At 36.8% G+C, this 10689-nt stretch overlaps 1 protein-coding gene across 2 annotated transcripts; it reads right to left on the bottom strand.

Moving 5' to 3' along the window:
- Nucleotides 1–7576: 7576 nt before the first annotated feature.
- On the bottom strand, nucleotides 7577–10344 carry Alg3 (Alg3, alpha-1,3- mannosyltransferase). Of its 2 annotated transcripts, none has more exons than XM_089647434.1 (2): nucleotides 10290–10344; nucleotides 7577–10110 (listed from the first exon to the last, which is right to left on the bottom strand). In XM_089647434.1, exon 2 carries the CDS (start codon nucleotides 10103–10105, stop codon nucleotides 8552–8554), a length of 1554 nt encoding a protein of 517 aa, XP_089503560.1. In that variant the 5' UTR covers nucleotides 10106–10110; nucleotides 10290–10344; the 3' UTR covers nucleotides 7577–8551. The 2 variants fall into 2 exon arrangements, with proteins under 2 accessions (XP_089503560.1, XP_089503559.1); XM_089647433.1 differs by having other exon boundaries at nucleotides 10189–10328.
- Between the last annotated feature and the right edge of the window lie 345 nt (nucleotides 10345–10689).

The following is a 10689-nucleotide window of genomic DNA, read 5'->3' as shown; positions in this document are numbered from 1 at the left end:
TCTATTATCTTTTTCAAGAGAGTTGAAGTTGTCTCGGTTCAGGTAAATCATTATTCAACTACATATTATAAATAAATAATGTAATCTTGCCAATCGTAAATGGGTTGCTAACAGTATATGTACATAATTATAATGTATCGTGTTTAGGTAGGATAAACAGGTGCCGTCGATATAACGATGGCTTCTCGGAAGAAAAAAGAAATGTTTGGTTATTGGATGTGATATAGAGACGATTCTAATATTGTTAAATATTTCTATTGCGAGTCATTTTAAATGTGTGCCGATCTCATAGAATAATATGTTTGTGGAAACACAAAATTTAGTAATACGAAACAAACTAACACATTTCCCTCGATGCACCTTAGAGACACCAAATTATTTTATGTTCTTGGTCTTTTATTTGAAAATTGCAAGAAGATTTCAAATATTAGCTTTATAGATGAACACCCACTTATGTGTTGAGAAACTAGTTGATATCCGCTGCAGGATTGGGATTTTATCCTATTTTAGCACTGTACCATTTGTGTGCTTCATCTATAGCTCTATAGAATAAAGAATAACACTAGAAGTGTCTTTCATACAAATTTGAATGGAAACAAATGTTCCATTTAGCCCAATAGTCTAGCTCTCCATCTCGCTTACACTCGCCTGACTTTGAATTTCATAAACACGGTTCTGTTTTGAAAATTCAAGACTTCTTGTATTAATCTTTATTCTATGTTCAGCTCCATATTGAAACAGTGTTACCTGTATATTTTAACAAATTAAAATTTTGATGAGTTTTTTTTTTTTTTAAATAACTTTTATCAGTTATTGTTATCACACTATATGTTAGGCATTTAGCGTATAATTTGTGTAGAGATTTATTTTACCATGTACCCTAAGAGAGTACATAAATAAATATATTTTTAATAAAAATGATAGACTATGATTAAATGCACAAATTATCTGTACTATTTGTAAATACGTATTACATATTATGCATTAATAATTAATTTGAGAGTTTTGTGGTGAATGTCCACCTATTTTTTTGTTTCAAAATGTGTTTGTGTGCATTTTCGCCAAAGTTTGTACATGTTTTTTATGCTGTCCATTCCGTTACTTTTACGTTTCACTTAAGTTTCCAGCAATTAGTTTTGAAATGGAAGTAACAGATTCTATATCAGAAATGTTAAACGTGATTTTTTTTCAATGTTGATCCAATTTAATTAAAAACTGTATATTTTCCAAAAATATATAATGTATGCTATTTAAGACACCACAATTTTAATCTTACGCACCTAAAATTAGTTACGAAATTCAACCATTTAGGAGCATGTGGTCTGTCTCTCTTTGACTTGCCTAAAATTGTTCATCGTCATCCCATTTGGATTTCGTAATTATAGTGGTAGACTGGTTTGTTTGGAAATATCGGCCCAAATTGGGCTTATATTTGGATCATGCGACATGCCCACAATTATTCTATGGCAGTTTTATTTAACTGACTAAAGAAGTAAATTAATAAATTTGCCTGTTAAAAATATATAACTTTCCTCTATTTTTTTTACATAAACCCACACAGGAGGCCCCGAGGAAAATAATGTCCCTCAGGGCCTATGTCATCTTTGTGGATTCAAGCCTCTCCCAGGCCACGCAGCTGGTGAACCCGGGAACCCCTGCTAAGTCACCAAATGTAGCAAAACACTTGGGGTGACCTATGGCAAAAGGTGTTGGTTATCCAATAAATGGTTCCCGAGGCGGCAGTACCCAACCCCGCCTCCCAGATTGTAAATTCTATAATATAATTATGAAAAAAATTTATCAAAATCATGGGACAAAAACGCAATGTACAAATTTTGCCAAAAATACCCTCACATTACACTATACCATCATCATATGATCATGCTTGTTGTACATACAAAATTTTGAAAAAAAGTTCACCTCTGTACCTACTTATAAGTTTCATGTGCATATTGTTAAATTTTATTTTCATTATGTACTCTTAACAATTGGCCACTTAAAGTATTTGCCCACTAAGTTAATTGCTGCAGAAATAAATGAAATTTATATGTAAATTGGGAAATCAAGATTTGCATAGAAATGTATCTAGATCTAGAGATGGTCAAACCAAAAACGCATCTACGTAGTTGAAGAATAATTTGTAAATAAAAATAAATTACTCATTATTATGTTTCATTTTGTATAAGTTTGATTTTATAATACTCCGGCAGCCAAATTATATTTTAATGAGAAGTAAAGGATCTTAATAATGAATCAATCAAAGTATATATAATCATATTTGTAAAATCTCCATTGATATATATTTTCAAATTGCATTTTTGTACTATGTATTACATAAAACCAATAATAGAGTTTATGACTTGAGATTTTCACGGCCAAGTATTACAGTGAATTATTTTTGGGGTATTATTCTCTGTTGCATGTATTCTGCGGACAGCATTATCAGGGCAGACGTGTAATTGAAGATTATGGTGAATTGTGTGCTTATGTATGTAGATGCGATAACGTGTTGCGAGCTCCAATCCTCTAACTACAGTATAGTTACCAGCTCTTAGAGCATTGGAGCCCGCAACACGGTATTGCGTCTACATGCATAAGAACACACATCTGCCCCGATGATGGACACTGTAGTGCTAAGAAGGAGGTAAGCACAACACGGCATAATACTCCAAAAATAAATCACCATAATAAAGTTTATGTTTATCGTCTCTAAGTGGCTCAGGATTATAATGGAGCCGTTCCGTCAGATAGAGGTGGATACAATGTGTGTAAATATTATTTTTCTTTGAAAATAAGGTATTACTCTTATCACAACATTATATTTAAAAAAATTTCCTGTTTATGAGATCTTGATATTTTTTGTCAATTTTATAGCATCCGCAACTAATTTCATATGGATATTGAATTATATAACTAAACTTTCAGTCATTTCCGTAATAAATAGTGTTCAAATAATATAAATAAACAAAATAAAATGTATCTTCTGCCTTTTATTGAAATGTAGTTCTAACCAATGGCCTTGCCCAGGGCTCAGTGCTGGCCCCATCGCTTTTTAACATCTACACTCGAGACCTTCCTCACAATGAAGGCAGAAAATTTGCTTACGCAGATGACATCGCGGTCACAGCTCAAGCCAAAACCCTTAAAGCAGCAGAAGATATCCTCAATTCTGACCTAAAGGCTATGGAAGAACATTTCCTCAATTGGCGACTAAGGCCAAATGGGTCGAAAACAGTTGCGACAGCCTTCCATCTTAGCAATTCACAAGCGAATGCCAAACTCTGTGTTCAGTTTGATGGAAAAAATATTTATCATGACCCCCACCCCCGCTATCTAAGAGTTACTTTGGACAGTAGCTTGAACTACCGGCAACACATGGAAACAGTGGGTAAAAAAACTAGGACAAGGCTTAACTTAGTTAATAAGCTAGCTGGGGATGTGACGCCAACACGCTCAGAACAGCATCCATTGTCTGGTTTTCTCAACAGCTGAATACTGTTGTCCAGTATGGGCTAGAAGCGCCCACACTTCCATGGTAGACGTTCAGCTTAATGCCACAATGCGAACCATCAGCGGGACTTTAAAATCTACTGCTCTCCCTTGGCTCCCCGTACTTGTAAACATAACCACGCCAAACATCAGGCGAGAAATTGCAACACTGAGGGAATACAAGAAGGCGCTGCAAAAAAGCGCAAAACCTTTGCACGAAGATGTCACCTCCCACCCGGCATGCCGTTTGAAGTCCCGAAAGCCCTTCTTGGCAGAAGAGGAGAGGCTCCTCCGATTACCTCTCACCCCAGAAGATAGGTGGAAACTTGAGTGGCAAACGGCCAACGTGGGAAATGCCCATCTCATACAGGACCCCACCGAGAGACAGCCTGGGTTCTCATTGCCTAGCAAAACCTGGTCCGCCATTAATAGGTTAAGGTGCTCCCATAGCCGCTGTGCCCACATGATGCACAGATGGGGCCTTAAACAGTCGGCTATGTGTGAATGTGGTGCGGTGCAGACAACCGAACATGTGGTCAACGAATCCCTGCTCAATTCATTCCCCGGCGGGATTGATGAGGTCCACATGGCGACGCCTGAGGCCTTAGACTGGCTCGCAGACCTAGATGTCCCCCTTTGACCCCCCCACCATACGAAAGAAGAAGTTCTAACCAATGTAAAGGACCATTTGTTTCAATGTCACATTTGACGTTTGCTACCTAAAAAAAATATTCCCATTAGTTGCCGATTCTCGGCCTGTCAGCGTTTGGTAAAATTTTAATGCTACGTTGTTTTTGTTTGACAGGCATCATGGAAAAAATTGGTCATCATTATGTGATACAATACTTTTATTTGAAAGGTCTCCAAGTCCAACCAATACCAAAGCCGACATAGATTCTACTCTTATTCCTTCATTTAAAATGATAAAATATTGGGTGGCAGAGTTTAATGAGGCCGTACAAACTGCCAAGATGAACATCACAGTGGTCAAATAATTGTAGGAAAGGCTTTGTAAGTGCTAAGTTTCTCAGATGGCGTCAAGACATATTATATCTTCATTTATTGGTGAAATATTTTTGACTTGTCAAATATTTTTATTTTTTAATGATAAACTAATGTTTATAAGACAAGGTTTTATGCATAGCATAAAGGATAACAAATAATTATAAGCAATAATAAGTTGTTAGTTACAAAAATAAAGTTGGTTGTTTACAGTGGGAAAAATATAATAAGCAGTAATTGTTGAATTGAGGTACTAGTACATATTGAATTAGTTGGCGGGTTGGAAATAAGCCGACATAGCTCAGTGGTTTCAGAGCATCTGACCGGACATCAGAAGATACGGGTTCATTCCCGTTTGCGGCATTTATTTTTACTCGGGAGATATTTTCAATTTGTATTGATATTTCAGGCGGCTAATTATTGCTTATAATTATTTGTTAGCCTTTATGCCAAGCTTAAAACCTTGTCTTTTAAACATTAGTTTATCATTAAAAAATAATAAAATCGCAGTGGTCGACCAAAAGAGGTAAACACGCCAGAAATGGTGGAGAAAATCCACAAAATGATATTGGATGACCGTCGACTGAACACTTTCTTTTTTGAACACTTTGTTTTTGACTGAAGTTAGCCAGACCTGGTAGGCGTTTCAAAAAGTGCTGTAGATGGCATATTGACTGAAAATTTGTACACAAGAAAGATTTGCGCAAGATGTGTGCGGCGTTTGCTTACAAAGGAATAAAAACAGCGTCGTGAGGATGTTTTAATCGAGTGTTTGGTGGTGTTTCGCCGCAATAAAGCCAATTTTTTGCGTTGATTCATAACTATAGATGAAACATGGGTCCATCATTTCACACCTGAGATGAAAGAACAGTCAAAACAATGGACTGAAATGAGAGAATCGACTCCAAAGAAGGCGAAGACAGTTCCATCTGCTGGCACCTTTGAAAAAGCTGATGCCATGACCTTTCATGGCGTCAGCTTTTGGGATAATTTTCATTGATATCCTCAAAATGGAATAACAATCAACGGCGAGTATTATGCGAAATTATTGGTATGATATAAAGTGATGAAAACAAGAAGAAATTGCCGCATTTGGCAAAGAAGAAAGAGTTGTTTCATCAAAACCAAGCACCAGTTCCCACATCCATTATTGCGACGACCAATATCAATAAGATAAAGTTCAAATTGCTTCCTCACGCATCCTATTCGCCAGATTTAGCCCCCTCGGATTATTTTCTCTTTCCAAACATGAAAAAATGGCTTGGTGGTAAAATATTTGCTAAAAATGAAGTGGTGAAGTCTGCGGTTAGTGGCCATATTGAGGAGCTTGACATTTCTCACTATAAACACGGTATCAAAGTTATTGAACATCGCTAGAAAAAGTCTATCGAGCTAAATGAAGAAATAAAAGGTTTTAAAAAATGAAATGAAAATTAAAATTTTAAAAAATAAATGAAGACGGTTTTTCCCAAATTTTTTGTTTTTTCTTTAGGTTGGGTACTTCTGGGACAATCCTTGTATGTTGTCGGTGACGGTGATAAACATTGGGAACATAGAAATAAATGTTCTCTATGACAGCCGATTTTTCAAACCATCATCCACATGGAGAATCAGTCTGAAGAAAAATGTGTTGAGATGTGCACATCCCTTCTGCCTCGCAGATGGTTCATCATGTTACATTGCAATTGTGTTAGGCGGCTGGCTTATGAGGCCATCCGTTAAACATGTCATGCAGTAAGGGGGGAGTAGAAGGTTGTGTGTCTGTGTGTATGTATGGGGGGAAGGGCTACTTATGTCCATATTAATTTATTGTTTAACTTTCATGTCATTATGCCAATTCTTCAGACACACGTGGACTGTCTATCACAGGGGCTCCCAACCCCGTGCCCGCGGGCGCCATGGTGCCCGCCACTATTCATATGTGCCCGCCACTAATCGATATTGAAATAATTTTTTCATAAACATTAATTAAAAATGTGAATTATTTTTATTTATTTGTTAGAGTTTTAATTTTTTTGAGTGCCTAGGTTTATTAACCGTTTGAGTGCCAAAAAAATTCATACAGTTGCTTGTAAAATGCCACCAAAAAAACATTATTTTTTATGAAACTATATATGTTTTTAAAACCCCATAAATTCTTTGAATTTTCAAGGATTTCGATGATTTTTTCGGTGTTTTATTAAAGAATATTTGTTTAGAATCACGCGGAGGAGGATCCCGAAGTCCAGGCGTTTCGAAAAAATTAGAATTTTACGTACAGACGTACGCGCGAATCAGAACACGACTGACGCAATCGACGGAAATCGACGATCGGCAATCTTCGTTAAAACACGAATCGACGATTGGCACCCAAATGGTTAAATACGTTCGTATGTTTGCGATATTGTATGTATGAGTGGTTCCTTTGCTGACAGGACTTGTCGCAACCTGTCTAGCGGCGAGCCAGACTGCACTCTTCACACTAGCCTGGAACGGAGAGTTCTATTTGCACATCACTCCTTGTACATGCAGAAAACCCGAAGTGAACGAACGCCACGAACTGAGCCGATGAACGCCGAAGGTGCCAAAACACATGGCACATGACTCTGCCAGCTCTGTCTGTCAGTGAAAGCAATAAGCATGGCCCCGACAGCCAAACTGACAGTAGTCACGTGCTCGTACCGTCCCGATCGGTTCAGCGATCATCGGCTCACTTCGGGTTTTCGGCGTGTACAAGGAGTGATGTGCAAATAGCATTCCCCTCCTAGAACCGCGTTGTTGTCATTTTGATTGCGATTGCTGCCCCGAGTTTGTTGAATAAAAATAGGTGGTGCCCGCAACCCTACCGATATTTTAGAGTGTGCTCTAGAGTACAAAAGGGTTGGGAACCCCTGGTCTATCATATAAGGCAGATATGCAGTATAGAAACATGTTGGGAATTAAGTAATAATAAATATAATTCAATGTATTTTTTTAATAAAATAACAATGAGACACTCCACTCTCAATCACACTCTTAAAACTACATATGTATACAATGGAGAATGTTGGAACTACAAAACTAATTCAAGTCTTTCAAAATAATATTTTTAGTTTGTCTTCCAAAATCTGAAATAGGTAAATCATTATTTATTTACACGTTCGAAATTTAATTTACCATCAGCTAAGGAATTTAATTCAATAAAGAAATGGATAGGATAAAACGGTTTGTTGAAGTATAAATAATAAGAATTGTATTAGAATACATAATAACACTAAATCCATTTGTAAAAAACCTACAAAAAATATTTTAACCATAACAATATGTATTGCCATCACGCAGGTAATATTTCTTTATTGTTTAACTTACACAAAAATAGATAAATACATAACTTGGACATATATTCCAGAATTTATTTTCTTCTATCACAAACTGTTGCTTCTTTAGCGTATATTTCTGAAATTATCGAATTATGGGTGCAAATCTATCTACAATTTATTTTATAAGAAATATTTTAAAAATGGTGTCAGGTCATAGATTCCCAACATATTTTTTCAGTATCTTATATATAAAAGTTATTAGAAATTTGGTTCAAATATACATTTAATTTCCAACAATATGTACAAAAACTATTGGGTACATTATTCTCTTGAATAATTGAGACGGAAACACATTTGAGAACAATGTAAGTTGGAGCCACCTACACAGTAAAATAAAGTCTTAAATATGTGGAGGGAAATTCGTTTGTGTAGTACAATGATAATATATTTACAATATAAAATTTCAAGGGCTTTGAAATCAAACAATGTTTTCTACAAAAACATACAAATAATTCTAGTTCTTAAAGCCAAATATGTAGCATTATTTACAAAAAACATATCAACAATTCAAGTGCTTAAAGTCAAATAATATTATCAACAAATTATTGACATGTCTTCTTGCAGACGATGTTGTTTGACTTTAAGCCCTCGAATGATTGGTATGTTTTTTGTAGATAACATTGTTCGACTTTAAGACCTAGAATTATTTGTATGTTTTTTAGTAGATGACGTTGTTTGACTTTGAGCCCTCGATTTATTTATAGCATTGTTTGAAAATTTTCTTAACTCCTAGTACTTCTGTATATTCCCCACAGCACGGCTATGTGACAGGCGTGCAGTAAGGAACTGGAGAAGACGGAGCTGGGATACGTGTTCCAGCTGAACTCGATCAGCGCCAGGATCAGGAACTTGATGATAGTGGAGTAGGGAGTGCACCACAGCAGGTACGGCAAGGAGTGGAAGTACCAGGAATAGAACTGGTAATGCAGACTTCGTGCACAAACCACTCCAATGAAATTAGCCAAAAACATGGGGAAAATAAACAGCTGGTTGGTACGGTCAAAGTTGATACTGTAAAAAGGATCTTCGTTTTTCTTTTTGGGGGCTTCCACCTCTTCCTTTGATTTCCCACCGGCGCTCTTTTGCAAGGTGCTTTCAAAGGACTGTAAAAAGTCTTTCTGTGCAACAGATAAATTCTCCGGCTCACTCTTAGAAGTCTCCACAATCTGTTGGCGGTGCTTCAGAGATGCTTTTTTAGAGTTAGGCTTCAGCTTTAACTTCTTGGTTTTATTCTCTTTGTTTTTGGCATCTATCTGTGGCTGCAACTGCGCCTGGATGAACTTTAACTTAACGTAACTATGGAAGTATTTTTTGGCAATCGGGAAGAACACGGCGAGAAGGACGAGATGTAAGACAAGTAGACCAATGTGGAAGAATTTATTTTCAAATAATTCCAAGTCCAGAAATCTGTAGTTAACTGTCCATTTATGATCGAAAACTCTTCCAATATCAAAACTACCCTTCAAGTATGCAACGGGATTGGCCAACAAGAAGGGAGCCCCCAGAACGAGTTGGATAGCAGCGCACAGAAAGAGCTGGTACGCTGTTCGGACGTAGCCAATATTGCTTAAGTAGAAAAGCAGCAACGCCGGAGCAAACAGCAGAATATTCATCTTTACGGAAACAGCCAAACTGAAGAATATACTTCCCGCTGTCCACTTAGAACTCAAAAAGAAGTTTAATGACACATATAACAACAACACAGCGATAGGATCGTTGAAAAGTCTCAAAACATAGATAGAATGAATTCTGTAAGAAGTCAGGATGCTTATTACTAACACATACGGAGGAACCTTTCCAGTCTTGCAGTATATCCTCAACACCAACATGAGCTGCAGCAGATAAATGGCCAGGAATATGTATTGAGCCACTCTGAGGTTTTCCCCGTAACTTGTGATGTAGTAAAACAGGGAATAGATGTACACAAAGCCGGCGGGGTACACCAGCGGTCCCGTGTCGCCTTTCAGCAGGGAGTAATCCATAGTCCCGTTCAAGAAGCCCTCACATTCCTGCATATAGGCCTTCCAGTCAATCTCCGTATAAGGAACCCGCTGGATCACAAATATGTTGATGAGCAGCTCCCAGATGAGGACGTGGACCGCCACAAATGGCAGCTTCTCAGGATCCGTGCACAAACTTTTTACAAAGTCCATTGTGCCATATTTTTTCATAAACGTGTGGAAAATCTTCATCTTGCTTTTATTCCCCATGTTATTCATGAACGACATGCTTACACGTTTTCGTACTGGGGGGTTGCCTTCAGTGGCTTTTCTCATGCCAACTGCAAATAAAAAATAAACGAATAATAAACAGCAGCAATTTTGTATTATTTGTAAATCTACATTGGTGAAAAACTCACACTCATAACTCAGTCTTTTACAAAACAGCAAATTTAAATACGCTCTAATTTTGAGTTCAGAATTCGTGTCAAAAGCCAGGTAAATCTATTTCCAGACTAACCTGTCGTCTACAAATATTTTCTGCCGGGTGGAATATTTTTGACGTTTCAAAAACGATTGCCAGTTGCCAATCATGCCGGTGCGATAGGTATTGCCACAAGAAATAAGAGCTTGACTTGAAAATATTAACGGGGCTAGTTATTTGTAACGAAAACCACAAGTAAATACTTAATTTTCTGGCTATAAAAAAACCACACCAAGCAACCGTCAAAACACCACATTTTTAATACTGGCAACAAATATTGTGATTAAAGTTCGACTACGGTTGTAGCATTTATCTGTGGGACGAGAAAGAATGTTTACGAAGTCTACCGAATAAATTTAATAATTTTTTTTGACAAAAAAAAATTGCAATAAAAAGAGCCTTATCTTATTTTTTTATAATTTATTTATTTTTAACT

This window comes from Hesperophylax consimilis, chromosome 26 (assembly GCF_061612785.1).
Source record: "Hesperophylax consimilis isolate HC1 chromosome 26, BYU_Hcon_1.0, whole genome shotgun sequence".
Taxonomy (NCBI): domain Eukaryota; kingdom Metazoa; phylum Arthropoda; class Insecta; order Trichoptera; family Limnephilidae; genus Hesperophylax; species Hesperophylax consimilis.
Note: the sequence above shows the minus strand (reverse complement) of the source record. Positions and strands in the feature narration are given on the sequence as shown.

What these genes read in the sequence shown, in the direction of transcription:
- Alg3 (XM_089647434.1), bottom strand. Translation starts at nt 10,105, where the DNA reads ATGAGAAAAGCCACTGAAGGCAACCCCCCAGTACGAAAACGTGTAAGC.